This window comes from Taudactylus pleione, unplaced genomic scaffold (genome assembly GCF_031769625.1).
Source record: "Taudactylus pleione unplaced genomic scaffold, aTauple2 ptg000065l, whole genome shotgun sequence".
In the NCBI taxonomy this organism is placed as follows: Eukaryota; Metazoa; Chordata; class Amphibia; order Anura; family Myobatrachidae; genus Taudactylus; species Taudactylus pleione.
The window spans coordinates 14,565,822-14,585,466 of NW_028284467.1; the positions used below are offsets into that span (position 1 = coordinate 14,565,822).

A 19,645-nucleotide genomic window follows, 5' to 3' on the forward strand; every position below is an offset into this window, starting at 1 on the left:
GAAATGTAGGTGTCATCTAAATTATAACATTGAACAAAATTGTGAATGCAAATGAATGTCTAATTTATTTTTTGGGGGGAGGTAGGTGTGGGCGCATATAAAGGTTTTTTTAAACGTAATTTTAACTTTTCTTACATATGGAAATGGAGTATGGAACAGGAACTGTACATGTACTTAATTTGGTTTTAGGGACTAGCAAAAATGAAAGATTGAAATAATTGAAATATTGCTTTGAAAAAAAAACCCATTAGCAACTGATGAAGAGTGCTCAGACATGCATCTGACAACAAATGAAGGCTCTTTTATTCGAGCACATCACACAGATATTGCCACTGAGATCTGAAGGAAAAATCAGTTAAATTAAATATTGATTCATTTATTAGCCATGGCATACAGCTAAATAAACCCTTGTCTCATGGAACATCCAACTTTTACCTGGTACTTAAATTGCAATTTCTGACCCTCCCTTACAGCACTTAGAGCCCAAAAGGGAAAAGCAGACAGACATAGATCCCATTCAACAGGACCACCTGGCCAGACCCGGGATCAGCCTGGAAACCAATTGCCAGCTTTAGCATGAGGTTGCAATAGAAAGATCATTCATGATTCACGTACACTCTTGCTGTCACACTAGACATTCTGTGTAATAGTGATACAATTTAGAGAGTTAAATGATGCTAAAATAAGTTGTATTTCTATTCACACACATAAAATAACACAGATCAAACCGATGAGAGAGAGAGAGAGAGAGAGAGAGAGAGAGAGAGAGAGAGAGAGAGAGAGAGAGATGCAAACGTACAGATTGCAGTTAAATAATTGTAATACTTATTTCATTCATCATGTTACTGCAGCTGCAGGTAGCTGGCTCCTTAGCAGACAGTAGTGCATTCCTGACAATATTAGATGGATGGAGTTATTAGGTAAGGGAGTAACTCGAGTGAAGAAATAAGGAAGTTAGCAAAATATGTACAGTAGTACAGTAGCAGAGAGACATTCCAAACCCCATACACTGTGCCCTGAGCCTTATACATGTGTTATACTCCAGAAGCCACCTGTGAAACCTTGTATCACTGTCCCAGCCAGAAACTCTCAGGAACCGTAAGAACCTGCGAGACCTCCCCAGACCAGCTCTCACATAACTAAACTTTCTCCTGTACCAGAGCTCCCCTGTAAAACTTTTTAGCATACTCAGGAGTCCTGCTCTAGCAAATTGGGATTTTTTTTTCTCTCTCCTGCTTCTTTCTAAATGGTGCTACTTTTTTTCCCTTGACAGAGGAATGAAAGAGTTTAGGTGATGGGGGGGAGGCAGGGCAGAGGGAAGGGGAGGCTGGGACAGTGAGAGAGGTGGGGGAAAGGGGACAGAGTGTGGCAAGTCTCGCACAGGGGTCCCTGCAGGAGAAGGAGGGGTCTGCTGTGATGGGGAGAGGGCAGAGAGGAGTGGAGGGGCTCAGATTTCAGCACTGCTGGGGGCAGGGGAGGACTGAGATGTGGGCATATACGTTGACTTCAACTCAGTGAGGACTATAACTTCAGTACCTTGGCCCAGAGCAGGTAGTACTAAGTTTCTGCTGGGGCCTGGTACTGGATTCTCCTTCTTTTCCCAAGAAATCGGCTGCATGAAGACAAGATAACTTTTGGGGACAGCCAACCTCCTTTCCTCCCCTCCTTTTCTTCATTTATTCCCACAAAGATTCTGCATGTCTAATATTTAGACATGTTCAGCTTTGTGGATTCAAGGACACTAGTGCTGTTCGCAGCCACCCAAGTCATATTATTAGCGCTTGTACGATGCCAAGATCAAGATATTCGTAAGTTACAACTTTATTTTTGTTTTAAATGACTTTAATTTTGTTTTAATCATTTTTTTGTTATAGATACAGTTACAAATATTTCACTTCTTTTGCACTTGTTAGAGGACGGGAGCTGGTTAGATACTGTAATGACAGTTTCTATCCAGACCTAAGTGGGTTAAAGCAATCAGACCTTTCAATCAAACTGTTATTCATTGTGATAATTAGTAATCATTCTAATGAGTTACATCCCAAATGCACTACAGTAGCAAGGTTGTTGCATCCTTATTAGTGACAGCATCCAAAGTCTTCACTGAACTTGGCAACAACTGCAGCGGAGCTATTAGTGGTGCTGCATGAATGTGCTATTACCTTACATTGCCCAAATATTAGTGCACTGAATACAGTGCTCAGAGCTTCGTAATACTGTACAATTACACCAGATTGTATTTATTTATTGTTATCGCTGGTTAAATAAGTCTAAGCTAGCTCACGCTGACTTGATCAGAAACCAGCTCACCTAATATATCAGAAAATCATTAAGCTTTCTGGTTATACAGAGAAACTGTATCCACTGTGAAGCAGCTGAAACAGCACTAGATTAGGCTTTTAATGACACTGAACTGTTTTAGACGTGGAAATTCCTGTGGCTTCACCCAGACCTGCACATTTCAGCATTTGATTGATAGTTGAGAACTACTGTAGGTTGTAGAAGTAACCTTTATTAGCGCCAGACTGAGACGTAGCCCAGGCAATCATGTGGATGCTGGTAATTATAAGGTGTTAGCATAATGATATTCTGAACATGAGAGCTACATTGTTTCATAAACTCATTTTTCACACTTTTTAATGATCACTAAAAGGAACTTTCACTCCAGAAGCCATGTGAGTGCTGAAAACATTCCTGTGACATACATTTCATTCCAAGGGACCTTAAATAGGTCCACTGCCATACAAATCCTTTCTTCTGTGCCCAACTTGTGCAAGGTGTAATGCAAAAAATATATGATAATGGCTGAAATACAGTATATCATTACTATTTAAGGCAATATATATTACATTGCTTCAAATACAGCATATCATTACTATTTAAGGCAATATAATATTTATCATTAATGATTAAAATAACGAATGATCTTACTCTAGTTATAAATACACAATATTATTTTTCTTTTGCAAATTATTCTTGTATTGTTAAGAATACTGGCAGAAAATAATGGAATATATGAGGAAACACCTGGCTAGCACACAGCCTGGGCAAATCTACTAGATAAATGCTGGAAGGTTTATTTCTTAGCAGACATTTTTTAACTTGCTTGGGCAGGTCCCCAATGGTCCAAAAAAAATTCCTTTATGAGCCTTTTAAGTCTTTTGTATACTACAGATTGTAAATCCATTGCAGTGCTAGTAGGGGAAATGCATGTTCTCTTGACGATTTGCCACTTTTTCTGTTGGAATCATTCTTCCATTCCTTAAAAAAATAAGGTTTTTATTCCTGACAGTGACATCTGCAGAAAGGGATATATGTGTGTATAAAATCTTAGAGAAGCCGGTTAGAAAGAGTGTGAAATAATTCAGTAAGGTGTATGTAGATATTGTGTTGTGCAGAAGTGTGAAAAATGTAAGTGTAACTAGTCTTCAGGTAACGTATAGACTTAAACTTAACGTATAGACTTAGGGCAGAATAGACTTTATATAGATCTAGGGTTCTGCAGGAAAATGGCCTTGTAGACATGTTAGCACTAATTAACCCTTCATGTGATCAGAGGCCCAAATCAAGCTGGTGCATTAAGTGGGTAATTTAGTGGATAAAAATGACATTTGAGCCAATATCTGTCTTGCATGATGATAGCTATGGGATGATTTAAAGGGGATCCCAACTCAGAAAACTCTGCACTACTGTTTGTCAAAGTCAATGAGCTTTTAAGACATGTCAATATAGTTTAAAGCTGGTAGATGTGGCCTTATTTGAAGATCCCAATTGACTATTGTGATTGTTTATTTGCACTAGCAGGAATGGCAGAAATGGTTTCCAGATGGAGTTGAAATGCTGCCCATATTTATTTAAACTGGCCCCTGACAGTGAAATGTGAATTGAAACCTCTGTGTATTTTACAGAAAGACCCATTCATTAAGGGTCCTCTGGGCTACCCAAGCGTAGGCACGGTACCCAAAGGGAGCTAGACTGAGAATAAAGAAGCGCAGTTCATGATTTACAATGTCCCATAATATCCCCTTTGTCATTTTACAAGTTTATCATTATTTTATTTACTTTTCTTAATCTAGCTCAATTATGCAGATATGCATCATAATTTCACAGTTTATTTTGTGACATGTAGTGGCTATAGGCATCATTTATAGGCACAAAGAGATTATTTGCTATTGACTGGTGCATTTTATTTGCAGATTAAGATGACAGCCAAATATGTATTAGGACTGTTTATAGAAGAGCCACAATGGATACTAATTTCAAACAGTTTTTTAAAGTTCCTGAATGACCTTAGAGAACCCTGCTGTTATTAACAATTCTACACAGTTCGTGTTGTACTATTATATTACAACTTCCTATAACTGGAGCCAGCCAATATTGCACTAGGGCTTTCTCCTCCCTCTTACCCCAAGCAGCCTCTATTATTTGAACTTGCATCACCTTCCTCTGTCTGGTTCAGCACTGCCCCCATCTGGTGAAGTTTAACATTACACCCATTATTGAACTATACCTGCTACTACTAATAAAAAAGTATCTTGAGTTTATACTGTTTTATACTAATATATGAAGAATCATAATTAAACATTTTTAGTAATTTAGAGAATATCAATATTTTTGAGCAGTTCTCTAAATATGTCATATATATATATATATATAGGAACACAATGCAATATATGACAATATTGATGACTACTGTATGATATATATTTTTTTCCTTTTATTTTATTTCTGCTTATTCTCCTTTGCTGCTGCTTCCTACATTTATAACACCCCCTGCCCTTTGGCACAGTGGATGCAGGGAGCTGCGTGCAGGATGGGCAGAAGTATAGTGACAAAGATGTGTGGAAACCAGAACCCTGCCAAATCTGTGTCTGTGACACTGGGACTATTCTCTGCGACGAGATAATCTGCGAGGACACTAAAGACTGCCCTAATGCTGAGATCCCCTTTGGAGAGTGCTGCCCCATCTGCCCAACTGAACAGTCCTCCACCACCAGTGGTCGTAATTTATTTATTTGTGTTTCATAAATAAATTACTTGTGCATACCTATGGATTGCATGCTCCCTCTAACAGGCTGGCCAACCATAGGTCCCTGCTGCATTTAAAAAGGATACCTCCTGTTTATACTTCTGCCTATATAATCCATAGGTCCAATAGTATGCTTATTCGGTAACGTTGCATCTCTCAAAATTGAGAAGGTATAGCCAATCTTTTAATAGTACAGTTATGTATGATTAAAGCGTTGATTCTATTCAATTACAGACATCACAAGAGTAGGAGAGGCTGTGTGTCCTTTATTTGCCTTTTGTTGAAACCACAGGTCTACCCTCCTGCGGTTTCTTTTGGCAGTCAGATTGGAAGCACACACTGAAGGAACCAAATGCTATAAATATAAAAAGCGCATTAACCTGTTCATGGTTCAGGCAGTAGATGAAATATTACATTTTTGTTATAGGCAGAAGCTATCAATGAGGTACTCTTTTTAATGACTTATACTGCACAGTCAGCACTGTAACCATAAACAGCATTTATGTTTGATTACAACTCCTACAGCTAATGAGCTAGGCCCTTTTGCTTTGATGTATGTTTAGCAGTGCCATGTGCAGTCTTACATAACATCTATCATAACTTATGTTTGTATCAAAAGTTTCCTGTAACTAATCATTTTCTAGCTACCTCTAGTTGAACTACTCATGTGAAAAATGACCACATATCTTATTGAAAGGCTTGGCAAACTAAACACCTTTCACGTTTTACCTAATCAATAGCTCTTTTCATTAATTCTTCTTTTGACCATCTTGCACTGAATTGTGTTTGTACACCCCGGAAGTAGGAATCCACAGATATGGTCCAATTGAAATCATAGAACATGTTAGAACACTGCGTTAAGTAGAGGATGTTTCATGTCATGTGATTTAACACTTAACTTCTTCAAGGGAAGAAGGCCTGCAATGTGTCCAACCTTTGTCTGTACTTTGGTCTGTCTATGTTTCATCAGAGAGTCTGTTTTGTTTACTTTAAGTGTTTAAAGAACCAAAATATAGATTACCCCAAGCTAACATTTTGTCTTTTTTTCTACTTTTCCTCCCATGAACAGGGCAAGGTGGGCTAAAGGTAATCTATTTTCATTACCACTGTTGAATAACTATATACACTGTTTGAGTGATCAGCTATAAGACGTTATACAGGGGAGATGTATCAAACCAAAGAGGATTGGTGGAAAATTTGTTCAAACCGACCTATCAGTTTCTAGCTATCACTATATAAAATGTACTTGAAAAATGATAGCTTGAAGCTGATTGGTTACTATGGGAAACTTCTCCACTTGACCTCTTTAGAAAATTTGATACATCTCCCCCACAGTCTTTCACAAAGGACCAGGACAAAGGTGCAACATTTTAACAATAAATACAATGTCTCAAGTGTCTATTGTAGGCTTACTAGATAGGTACTCCCCATATGAATCATGATAAGGAGTTCTTTTTATTTTACATTTACAGGTGTAGAGCTAGGAAGAATATATTTAATTTTATGGAGATTCTCTTCATTGACACATATGATACAGATGTGGTAATATCTAAAGATTGCAGCAAATTAGATCTAGCAGGAAATAATAACTTTAACGAGCACATTATTGAAACATGCAAAACCCATAACTTAGAGCCTGACAAATCCCAGGATCCCGGTAGCCAAAAGCAACAACAACATAAACAAAAAACTCTGTCATGTAAATTTCAGGAGCAATTTCTAGTAATATGTACAGGTGCCTAACTTCCCGGACTCCTTAATATACCCTGCTGTCTCCCATGTTTTATTACTTAACTCCTGAATTTAACATTATTTTGTCTATCTCTGCCCTGACATAGTCACCTTTCATCTTTAACACTAAATTAATTTCTCTTTGTTTTTTGTTTGAATTTCTAGGGACAGAAAGGTGAACCTGGTGATATTAAAGATGTAAGTGTTTTATTACCAAGAAACAAACATTTAATAAAATGAACTAAGCAGAATATGTATAACAATAGTTGTATTAGCAGTAATAATAATATTATTATTATTATTATTATTATTATTATTTTGCACAATAAATAATGTAGTTATCTGTCTTTTTACAGGTTTTAGGACCAAAAGGACCTCCTGGACCACAGGTATACCATAGATGTCATTAGTAAAGGGATCTCTCATGTTTATATTCATTGATCAATATGTCATTAATACAAATTATTGCTGTTTATCAGGGACCATCTGGTGAGCAAGGGCCAAGAGGTGACCGTGGTGACAAGGGTGAGAAAGTAAGTAAAAACTTTATTATAGTAACAGTACAAATGTGCAGGAACTGATTGGTTGCTCTGTCCTTGCACATTTAATAAAGTAATTTGTTAAATTGTCCATCTTGTATGAATGAGGAGTAATGTGTCTGTCTTGTATGAATGATTATAAATATTGGAGGATATTACTTGAAACAGTTCCATACATAATTGTATAGAAAAAGAGCATAGAGCAATTCTGTTTTTTTTTTAACTAGTATAGTTTAGAAAATTATATCAAACATCTTAATAATTACTATGGGCAATACCACCTCCTCTACACATTTACCTGTACAACAGTTTTCAGAAATGTCCCCCACTGTCTCCTTCTTTGTGGTGGGAAATAATGTCTTTACCTTAAATGACTGAAGTGTCCATCTCACATGGTTGAGAAATAACTTTCCAGTTATGCACAATGGAGATATTATTTGTTTTTCTATGGATGATATATAATGTTTCCATCTTGTATGACTTGGGTATAATTTAACTATCTAGTATGACTGGCAATTAATGTGTCCATCTTGTGTAAGTGAGAAATCATGTGTCTATGACTGAGAACAAGTCTCCATCTTATATGGTCAGGATATAATTTCTCAAAATTGCAAGACTATGAATATATATGTAAGTGAGAAATTATGTATGCAACTTGTATGAATGAGGAGAGCAATGTGTCCATGTTGTAAAAATGAAGAGAGTAATTTGTCCATCTTGTATTAATGAGGAGTAATGTGCCCATCTTGTAGGATGAGTAATGTGCCCATCTTGTATGAATGAGGAGTAATGTGTACATCTTGTATGAATGAGGCGTAATGTGTCCATCTTGTATGACTGAGGAGAGTAATGTGCCCATCTTGTTTAACTGAGGAGTAATTTGTCCATCTTGTATTAATGAGGAGTAATGTGCCCATCTTGTAGGATGAGTAATGTGCCCATCTTGTATGAATGAGGAGTAATGTGTCCATCTTGTATGAATAAGGAGTAATGTGTCCATCTTGTATGACTGAGGAGAGTAATGTATCAATCTTTTATGAATAAGGAGTAGTATACCCATCTTGTATGAGCGAGGAGTGATGTATCCATCTTGTATGAGTGAGGAGTAGTGTGCCCATCTTGTAAGCCTGAGGAGAGTAATGTGCCCACCTTGTATGACTGAGGAGAGTAATGTATCCATCTTGTATAACTAAGGAGTAATGTGTCCATCTTGTATGACTGAGGAGAGAAATGTGCCCATCTAGTATAAATGAGGAGTAATGTGTCCATCTTTTATGAATGAGGAGTAAAGTGCCCATCTTGTATGAATGAGGAGTAATGTCTCCATCTTGTATGAATGAGGAGTAATGTGTCCATCTTGTATGACTGAGGAGAGTAATGTGTCGATCTTTTCTGAATAAGGAGTAATGTGCCCATCTTGTATAAGTGAGGAGTAATGTGTCCATCTTGTATGAGTGAGAAGTAATGTGTCCATCTTGTATGAATGAGAAGTAATGTGCCCATCTTGCATGACTGAGGAGAGTATTGTGTTCATTTTGTATAACTAAGGAGTAATGTGTCCATCTTGTATAACTAAGCAGTAATGTGTCCATCTTGTATGACTGAGGAGAGTAATGTGTCCATCTTGTATGAGTGAGGAGTAATGTGTCCATCTTGTATGAGTGAGGTGTAATGTGTCCATCTTGTATGAATGAGAAGTAATGTGTCCATCTTGTATGACTGAGGAGAGTAATGTGCCTATCTTGTGCCACATAGGGTGCTCTCGGACCCCGTGGAAGAGATGGTGAACCCGGTACTCCTGGAAACCCAGGACCCCCTGGCCCACCTGGACCTCCTGGCCTTGGCGGAGTAAGTAGGCTTAATTCTGGCACCCAACCTTTGCCACAGATCCGTAGAGTTCACATCTCTAGCTCATATCAACCATGGACATATTCCCTCCATCTCTAAATGAAGCTGACAGTGTTGAAAGACTTCACTGTTACAAATGACCGAATAACAGTCACTCTTTGTGATCACTCGGTTTGTGTGCATTCCTCTGACACAAAATCCTCTCTGCCCAGAAAGTTTTTTCTTATTTTGCTGGATACTGCACAAGCAGAGGATTGTCCAACTTCACAGCCATTCACGGGCATTCCATCACTATATCTCCAACATGAAAAAGCTAATGCTAGGCAGACAGCATGATGTTCCTAGAGTGACATTTATTAGACAGATGATTACCTGAATAATTTATAATACTAATAATACTAAGTAAAATAGTTAAACTAAGTTTCCATATTATATTGCTTGAACACTAGCAACTGATAAATAAAGTTATCTGAAGGTAGCTTCAAAGAACCTTCCTAACATAGCGACAAATGCATTTTATTTACCACAGTACTGTTAAAAGTACGTTCAGTACGAGAGAATTTATCAATGATTAATCTAGACCTGATCATATTAGAAGACGGGGAAATCCTGAATATGATGGGAGAGGAATTTCTAGACTGTATTTTTATTAATTTTTACTAACCTACAAAATGGCTACATCCATTGAATCAAGGGGCATTAGGTGTTCTTTTACACTTCCACGAAGAACAAATAGGGGAAAACTAGCACTGATAAAGTTAGTGTTCAAAATTAACCCCATTTGTGGAAACTGACAGCCTATACCAGAAACCAGAAACTATAGGACTGCACAGTATAATCAGTACCATGTAGGATAATAGAAAAATTGGCAGTAAGTCAAATGACAAGCAATATTCAAAAGCTTATTTAATAAAGTTACTGTAGTGCAAATATGGGGAAAAGCTATGAATAAGATCTTCTTGGACAAAAATATTTGTTTTAGTGCTTATTTTTACAATTACAGTGAATGGTAATATTCAAAGAATTTAGCAGTTTTGCCCTTTTTTAAATAAAGTTATGAGATTCAAATATGCAAATAAAGTTAAGATATTTAAGTATTGCATTGGATCATTGAAAAACATTATCAAGATGAATTATAATTGGCTCTACAATATACTGATTAGTAATGCTAAAAAGAAAGATATAACCGTCACATGTATGGGATATTAACAAATAGAACACAAGATAAAGGGGTTTAAATGCTCAGTATGACACTGATGTTGGGAGACATGTTGAAACCCTTGTTTAAATCCCCAAATCAGGTCTGTGTGACCTTGCTGACCTTTCAGCAAACATCCTGTCACTCTGTTCTTGTCACCATTACAATGCACAAAATGTAAATATGACCATTACAAGATACATATTTGGGAATGATCAGTAGTAATGCAGACTCTTCATGTTTTATATGAATAATATAATACAATCATTTTGCACTGTTTCACCAATTAAATATATAAAATATATGCCTATACTAGCATGATGCAAGAAACATGTAAAGAGCAAATAGATGTTAATATCTCAAGTGCAATTAATGCGATTATTGAATAAATGTATGCACTAAATTGAGCACAGGCCTCTACCATCATAGAAAAATTATCATATATTGTAATTTGCAATTAACATTGATTTCCCAGGCTGATCGATGTGACAAGACTAGTTACATGTAAATTGTTAAATTCAACAATACAGGGATTATTTAATAACAAATTGCAAATGCACAGGTGGAGAACCAGGAGAAAACCCATGCAAGCAAGGGAGAAAATATACAAACTCCACACAGTTATGGCCGTGGTGGGAATTGAACCTAAGACCTTAGTGCTGTGAGGTAGTACTGTTAACCATCATAGACTACTCACCGGGAGAGCCTGGAGTTGGTTCATTGCTGTTGTCTCTTCCCAGCTTCTCAGCTGGCTCCAATGGAAGAAGAAACCTCATTTTGAACCTACGATGGCCAAAGTGAAACTACTCTATCTGGATAGAGCAGTTCCAAATTGGCCATCTTTGATGCAAAAGGAGGCTGCCTCTTCCCCTGAGTTGGATGAGATGTGGGGAGAACAAGTTTTAGGTAGAGTTTGGGGCTGTATAAGAGGTGTGCGGATGCATATCCAGCACACCCTGTGCGCATTTCTTATGTTATCAATCAGTCACCAACTTTAATTGATCAAGTACATGATAGCCAATAGGGCTAATTAACTATTTATTTATTTATTACCAGTTATTTATATAACGCAGCGCTTTACAGAGAATATTTGGATTCACATCAGTTCTTGCCCCAGTGGAGCTTACAATCTATATTCCCTATAACATGCTCACATACATACACACCAGGGGTAATTTTGTTGGGAGCCAGTTAACCTACCAGTATATTTTTGGAGTGTGGGAGGAAACCAGAGTACCCGGAGGAAACCCACGCAAGCACAGGGAGAATATACAAACTTCACACAGTTAGGGCAGTTAGGGCCGAGGTAGGAGTAAAACTATTACTGTATTGCACTTATTCAGTGCGACCAAACAGACATTTGCTTTAATTGTTTAACTCTAAACAATTAAAAACAATTTACTGATCGGTTGCTGTAGTTCCATGCAAGGCCGTAGAGAGCCCGGCCGGGTTCAGGTAAAGGTGGGGGCGTGGCCTAATCGCAGGTGGCGTGGCCACGCCCCCTTGACAAAAAAAAATCACTTTTGCAGTGCCGCTACGCGCTGGGGAGGTGGGCGCTGTAACCCCCCCACCCCGGCGCTAAGCAGGGGGGGGCGCGATCAGTGTGATCACTCCCCCCCACAGCCATAGGAGACTGCTCCGGCTGCTGCAGCAGCTGCGAGCAGTCTCGCACTGCAGCCCAGCAGAAGCTGTGTGCTGAGCTGCTGTGAGGGAGGGGGGTGGGGGGTTGGGAGCGACGCCGGGCCCCTCTAGCAAGCCCGGGCCCGGGTAAACTGTACCCGCTCCCCCCCCTCTCGGGGCCCATGGTTCCATGCATATGTTTCACCTAAATGCAGTGTTAATTTATCCAACTTTATAAGGTAAATAAAAAAAAACCCAAACCCTAAATTTAAACTAACAATATTTCAAGGGACTGTATATGTTAGACATAGATGTATGCTATTCTTTTGTTCAGGGTCTTTGCTCTTTTCTACACAGACCAGGTGCCATATTTTCAGAGAGCTTTCCCTGCCAAAAATGTGAACACAGCCATCCTAATTTCTTAAATCACCCCTGACAGGTTTAGTGCTTTGCTACAGGTCACACATTTCTGTGGTGACGTTTAATATCCATAACAATTAACAAAATGTGTTGCATAATAGTTGAAGACTAAAGTAATTACATTAGAACTCACCATTTATTTTATACAGGTAATATTGCAAACATAGGGCCTGATTCAGACCCACTCGCGAGCGGCTGTCCGCTCGCAAGTGGGTCGATGTTCTGCACTGAGCATGTGCACGACGGAGGGAGCTCCGTCGTGCGCATGCGCCAGACGCGACGAGTGAAGGAAAGTCCTTCGCTCGTTGTGTCTGATCAAAGGGGGCGTGCTGTCGATGTTGATTGACAGCACGCCCCCTTTTGTAGGCGTGCCGGGGCCGTGCCTCCCTGACGGGGGCGTTCCCACGGGAACGCCTCCCGTCAGAAGCCGGCCCACTGACATCACTAGTGATGTCAGTGGGAGTGATTTTGGCTCTGATAGAGCCAAAATCACTCTGGAGCTTGCGGTTGAAAACCTCAACCGCAGGCTCCGGCTCGCAGTTTCGATGGTCGCGATGGTCACGACCATCGCGGCCATCAAACTGCACGCTCGTATAGCCTGTGGGTGGTGACCCACAGCTATACGAGCGTCCAGGAGGACGCTCCGTTTTCATGGAGGGCGGCCCTCATTCAGAGCGTGCGCTCTGCTCAGAGCGTACGGCTCTGAATGAGGGCCATAATTACTAGAACCATCATTGTAGAAACTACGGAAAGTCCTGTAACAACAATAATTTTATTTGCCTATACTAGTCTTTTAAATTAATCCAAATTCAGATGCACACCCCTGGAGAGAGATAAAGTACCAACCAATCAGCTCATGTCAGTTTACAGGCTGTGCTTAAAAAATGACAGTTGGGAGCTGATTGGTTGGTACTTTATCACTCTCTAAGGCTTAGTACATCTCCCCCACTTTCTTTTAACAAAATATAGTGAATGGCTGTAAAAGTTAAAAAAAATTATGTATAAGCTTAGTTTACAGCAATGTGCCTTTTCACATATGATTACAATTGAAAAATTAAAACATTTTTGTAATATGACCCATCTGCAAGAAGATTTGTTTATCCACTAGGGGGTGCTGTGTTAATAGTGAGGCTATATCCATTATTACATTTAATTGGATACCAGTTATTAAAGATCCAACTGACATACAGTAACAGTGCACACTGTATAAATTAATTATGATGCATATTTGAATTTACAATATTACACATAATTTAGACACATATTAAATTTAATGTATTATCATTCAAAATAAGGATATTTGATGCCAAATTTTTACAATTGCAAATTTAAGTCTAGTATAGGGATAAACAACTGTCCTTATGGGGTGACATCTCCCAGGGCCGTAGCTCGGGTAGTGCGGCTGGTGCCATCGCACAGGGCACCACAGGTCAGGGGGCGCTGTTTGGGCCTGTCAAATTTCTGTTTATTATCATGCTCAATTGTAGATTCAGTTTTGACGGGAAAGGGGAGGGGAACCACTGCACTAACTATTATGATGAAACCCCAATTGACTATTTCACACACATTTTAATTGTCTGGGGGTGCTGCCTGGGACACAAACCAATAGAACCAAATCAATATCTCAAAAGAAATGAGAAAACAGAATGTCCTTTATAGGCGCACAAATACAAATAACGCATAAAATATAACCTTTATTGGTATATATTAAAACCTTATTATGTGAAATATAGTTAAAATAATATAGATAGAAGAAATAGTGAAAAAAGATAGAATGTGAAATAAAATATCAAGACACTTGACTCACTGGGTGCTGCTATTCATATTATTACTATGATATTAGAGAATCTATGTCTCTTTTATATAGTAGTAAATCATAGACCTTATAAGCCTTCACAGCAAATAATCGTTACTCAATATGTCTTATATTAATGTATCTTCTGAAACATACCATAATATGTATTATAGTTGAATATATGTAACTTATATAGACTTAGTGATTATACCAGCTCAATTGCACTACTATATATTCAATCAATACAATACATGGATTCCTTGTTTCAATATAAGATACATAATGGTAACCATATTTCCATGTGTTGCGGTTGAACAGTAACCGGCTTAAGCAATATAGTATGATCAACATTTACTCTGACCGGTTATCTTATACCCTCAGAAATTCTATATAATACCCTAATACGATCATTTCAGATCTCTAATTAGCTTATTTAGGTTCTACCCAAAGGACCCCAATACACAGTGTGTATTAGCATAGCTAGGAAGGAGTTGAATATAATACGCAGTAACTATAATTAATATTCACAACTGTTCAACCGCAACCGGGCCCCTCTGGAAGCACAGGCCCAGGTAAACTGTAACCGCTCCCCCCCCCCCTCTGCGCCCCTGCCTGTGACTGTCTCTTCACTCCTGTGCCAGACTCCTGCGCATGTGCGTTTTACAGACCAACAGACCACGCATGCGAGGTGGCCATTGCCAGGAAGGGTTCCTCCTGTTCCCCTCCCGGTAATTTTTGCGATATATAGCCCATTGGCTACAGTAGCACAATGCCATCTTTCGATGGAGTTATCTGCAGGGGCCAAGCTAAGGAATACTTTGCATTCAGGGAGCTTGGTCAATTTTACAGCATTGCACCCCCCATAGAAAGCTATGGATGTTGAGGCTGCTGTCGGAAATGGAGGATGTGTCCATCCGTAATACATGTTGGGGATACTAAATATTTGCAGCTAGTGCTACCCCCTGAAAACTGGTGTTTTCGGGGGAATATGCTGCAAATAGTTAATGATAAATGGGCCCCTATAATGCTGGGTACACACTGCCCAATATATTGGCCGATAAATTGACCGGCCAATATATCTGCTGCCTGTCGGTCAGTGTGTATAGATGATATATCTGTGAACGACGTCGGAACGACGTCGTTCTCAGACATATCGCATTGGCTGTGCTGCACAGACCGCTCGTGCACATGCAGCGGCCAGTGGGACCCGCGGCTGCCAGATGAATGATGGTCGTTCAGTTTGTGTGAATGACCATCATCTACAGTTATATCTGGATCTATATGTCAGGTGTGTACCCACCTTAAGCGATATTGTAAAGTCACATTTAAGATATTACTACTTAGGAACGTTGGAGGTTCCTGATCCTTGTAAGATAAAAGGTTCTCAGTGAGGAAATAAGTCACAGAAAGGCCTGAAGGAATAATTGCACTTTAACCACATGAGTGCTAAGGATGAATCTGATTCATTCTCAGCACGTACATCAAAAATGCTGAGGATGAGTCCCACAAGTGCCTATAGAGGAAAGGGGGGAACTCTGTGTGGGTCACACTTGGGAGTTAATCGTATAGTTTAAAATATAGCATTTATTGAAGTATTAAAGGTTGAGGGGTAGAGCAACATAAAAACAATTGTAAACAACGAAAAGCAGCTGCAGTATATAGATAGGCTGCTTAGTTAAAAGGGCAAAATATTATATCCTTTTGACAAAAAATAAGTTTTCACAAAAATTAAGTAAAAAAGAAAAGCACGGCACAACTTGTTCCTAAACACATTGGGGTCAATTCATTTGCAGATAATGCCTGTGATCGAGGACGCGCATGTGCTGCACTTACAGCCTCTGGGGCTGCAAACATAAATATGGTGATGGCAATGGCACCTTGTAGGCACTGCCCGCAATTTGTCCCCATTATGACAGGAAACAGTACAAAATGTTATCATCAACTACAGTTTCCACACACAATGATTTAATTGACTGGACAAATGGCTGCACAGATTGTTTTACCAATATCTAACAGTAAACATTAAATATACCTACAAAGTCTCACTGGTAATTGCTACCAGTCAGAAACGGTGAATGATGTAATTGCAATGGCCCATGATGATCATTCAGGGGGCAGGGCTTCCATACCATACAGGAAACAAAAATTGAGAGTATCCTCTTTCAAACTATGTGCAGCTTTATACGTTATTCTCTGTGATCTGTGTGACCATTAGATAATAACCCTCTACAATGCAGAAAAATAAAGATGTTCAAGGATGGGGAGGATCACCCCTACCATGCCATCAATAAACTCAGGGGAACACTCAATTGAAAAGGGAAGTCCCCACTTTCAAATGATGTGCACCCTTAGTAGCTATTATATGGTTGTCATCTGTGGACACAATAAAAAAGAGGCAATTTTTGATACATATTATTTGTTGTGTTAGAAGAAAAAAAATACTAATAGCATTTTCAGTAAATTCAAAGTCTGAAAAAATTTTATAATTTGTGTTTGCTTCTTGCAGACCCGTAACTAGACTTTTTGGTGCCCTGTTCCAGAAATAGCATTGGCGCCCCCTCATTTTTCAAAGGGACATAATGCACCCAAAAAAGGGCCATGGATTAATGGGAAAGTGCCAGGGAAGAGATATGAAAGGCCAGGAGATGCTGGGGATGAAATAAGAGGAAGCCACAAGAAAGAATGATAATAAACAGAAATTTGACTTGCCCAAACAGCGCCCCCGGACCTGTGGTGCCCTGTGCGATGGCACCGGCCGCACTACCCTAGCTACGGCCCTGGCTTCTTGCATAAAAAATTAGAGATGTTAGAATGTCCAGAAAGTGCAAAAATAGCCCCAGAACTGAGGTGAGAAAAGTCTCAGCAGCAAAAGGTTAACTGACAACAGTTTGAGAACGAAGTGACACAGATAAATGTCAAACAAAACACACGCACATATTCCACAGCGCTTTACAGAGAATATTTGGCCATTCACATCAGACCCTGCCCCAGTGGAGCTAACACTCTATATTCCCTACCACAAGCTCACGCACATACACGAAAATTTTTGTTGGGAGCCAATTAACCTACCAGTATATTTTTTTTGGAGTGTGGAAGTACCCGGAGGAAACCCACGCAAGCACAGGGAGAATATACAAACTCCACACAGTTAGGGCCGTGGTGGGAACTGAACCCATGACCTCCGTGCTGTGAGGCAGTAATACTAACAATTACACCGTCTGTGCTGCCCACAGACATGTAGACATGTAGAAACCTTATTTTTTTTTTATTTGTTTTACTTCGAAAGTCGAAATTGTGAAACAAATTTGTGTTTTCATCAATATATCTGTAAATACTAATGGGAATGTTTGGTTTCACAGAACTTTGCTGCTCAGATGACTGGAGGTTTTGATGAGAAAGCTGGAGGTGCACAGATGGGTGTTATGCAAGGACCAATGGTAAGAGTGTCTCTATAATTGCAATTAAACACAAATAATTATGGAGCCTCCTAGGGGACAGAATCAGTAACACATCATACAGTGACTTTCATAGTACCCCAACAAAGACATAAGCAAGACTGCAACCAATAATATTAATTCAACTGTACTTACAGAAGTTACACGTAATGATTTTGTTTTTGATCCCCTGTTGCTTACCATGCTGTGCAAAAAAAAAAAAAAAAGAAGCCAAACCCAAACCTGTAAACATAATGCCGGATTTGTTTATAGAGTTTAGTTGATCTTGGACTGGAAGTTTTAAGCATGCAGACATCAGCTCCTGCTTTATAGTAGTCCTCCAGGAAATGTCTGCGCTCCAGCCTTTCTTGGCAAGTAGTAAATGAAATCTAGAGCTGGTAAACATGGCAGCCTTCCAAGCTCCAAGCTGCTCTAAATAAATATAGATGTGTTACTTAGCTCCAACAAAAAGCACACAGTTACACCCCAACCCTGCTGTACAGAAGCCCATTGATTCAATTTTCAATAATGTTTTCTATCTAATTCGTATTTTATTCATGTTTTAGGGCCCTATGGGACCCAGAGGACCTCCTGGACCATCAGGCTCCCCTGTAAGTGCTTACTTCCTGTCACCGAGTTTCAGCATAGCACATCTGCATATAGGTTGTGGTTCTTTTTGTTAACCCTAATTGGTTTGAATTTTAGGGACCTCAAGGTTTCCAAGGAAATCCCGGTGAGCCCGGAGAATCTGGTGCTGGTGTAAGTAACCTCTTTATTTTGATACATTGTCCTCAGCAAATATTTTTGCTACTGGAACCCCATGATCTCACAGTGTATAACTAAGCACATCACGCTGACAGCCAGCATATCCATCTCCATACAATAAATTGCAATAGAAAGTAACAAGTCAACTTAAATCATGCAAGTTCAGCCATAGACCGCTGTGGGAGTCATCCTGTCATAATCTGTAAGTTTAGTTGATCAAGATTTTCATAGAACATTTAAACCACCCTTTATGTTGTCTGTATTGTATGGTTTTACTTTCACATTTTTTATTGTCTCTAAATGAATGTAGTTTTATGCCCTAGCACACAAATAAAGGGTGTAGGTATTTAAACGTAACCATACACAACTTAACAATACTATTTACATGTATTCCACGGGGAGGTGAACGACATAGACTGAGTGTTCGGCTGCTCAGTATTTCCAGTTCTTTCTCACAATATTTTATAAGTGGTGATTTCAAGATGGACAGTAACATGAACTCAAAACAACTTCCAACCTCCGCACTGTAGGGGGAGCACTCTCACACAAATGCTCATTGTGATTGTCATCAGTATAAGATTTAATCTTACGTTAATTTTTGTTTTGTTTTGTAGGGCCCTATGGGTCCTCGTGGTCCTCCTGGTCCTGCTGGAAAGCCTGGCGATGATGTAAGTTTTAAAAGTATATAGATAGATTAATAGATAGATAGATATGTTTTTTTTGTTTCATAAATCCATAAATATGGGTACTATGCATTGTTAGTAAACACAGGAGATTCTATATAAGTATGCATGGCCATATATATGTGATGGGTAACAGGGGAAGCTGTTGTGCACACTTTATTTTGTACAGCATTACTACAAAGGATTTACTTCATAGAAAGTCATACTTAGTAAATATAGGTTTTGAAGGTATTGTACTAGGTATTGTATGCGCTGACCCCCGTGTATTGGTTTTGGATCTGAATTCATCTTTGTGTTTTGGTTGTGCACCCTCAAGTGTTTTGGTTTTGGTTATGGATCTAAGTTTTAAAAAAAATATTAGAAAAAAGTTTTTAAAACAGCTAAAATCATGTAATTTATGCAAACAAAACCAGAAATTCGGATTTAAAATCCGAATTCCAAACCCCGAAAAATATCAGAAGCGCGTCTCAGATTTGACCGGATTCATGAAATTCAGGTGGATTCAGATTTCCGAACCGCACATCTCTATGTAGTACTATAGTAAAACTATATATTTATAGTTAAAATAGTATATATTTAGTGA

At 38.9% G+C, this 19,645-nt stretch overlaps 1 protein-coding gene across 1 annotated transcript in view; it reads left to right on the forward strand.

The window, feature by feature from the left end:
* The first annotated feature begins 1,515 nt into the window (after window positions 1-1,515).
* COL2A1 (collagen type II alpha 1 chain) overlaps window positions 1,516-19,645 on the forward strand; it is a 64,940-nt gene continuing 46,810 nt past the window's right edge. The window contains exons 1-11 of the mRNA XM_088465959.1: window positions 1,516-1,808; window positions 4,790-4,999; window positions 6,099-6,115; window positions 6,926-6,958; window positions 7,117-7,149; window positions 7,240-7,293; window positions 9,055-9,147; window positions 17,540-17,617; window positions 18,181-18,225; window positions 18,320-18,373; window positions 18,994-19,047. Of these exons, the coding sequence (XP_088322085.1) occupies window positions 1,715-1,808; window positions 4,790-4,999; window positions 6,099-6,115; window positions 6,926-6,958; window positions 7,117-7,149; window positions 7,240-7,293; window positions 9,055-9,147; window positions 17,540-17,617; window positions 18,181-18,225; window positions 18,320-18,373; window positions 18,994-19,047 (765 nt within the window). The 5' untranslated portion in view covers window positions 1,516-1,714. The remainder of the gene's footprint in view (window positions 1,809-4,789; window positions 5,000-6,098; window positions 6,116-6,925; window positions 6,959-7,116; window positions 7,150-7,239; window positions 7,294-9,054; window positions 9,148-17,539; window positions 17,618-18,180; window positions 18,226-18,319; window positions 18,374-18,993; window positions 19,048-19,645) is intronic.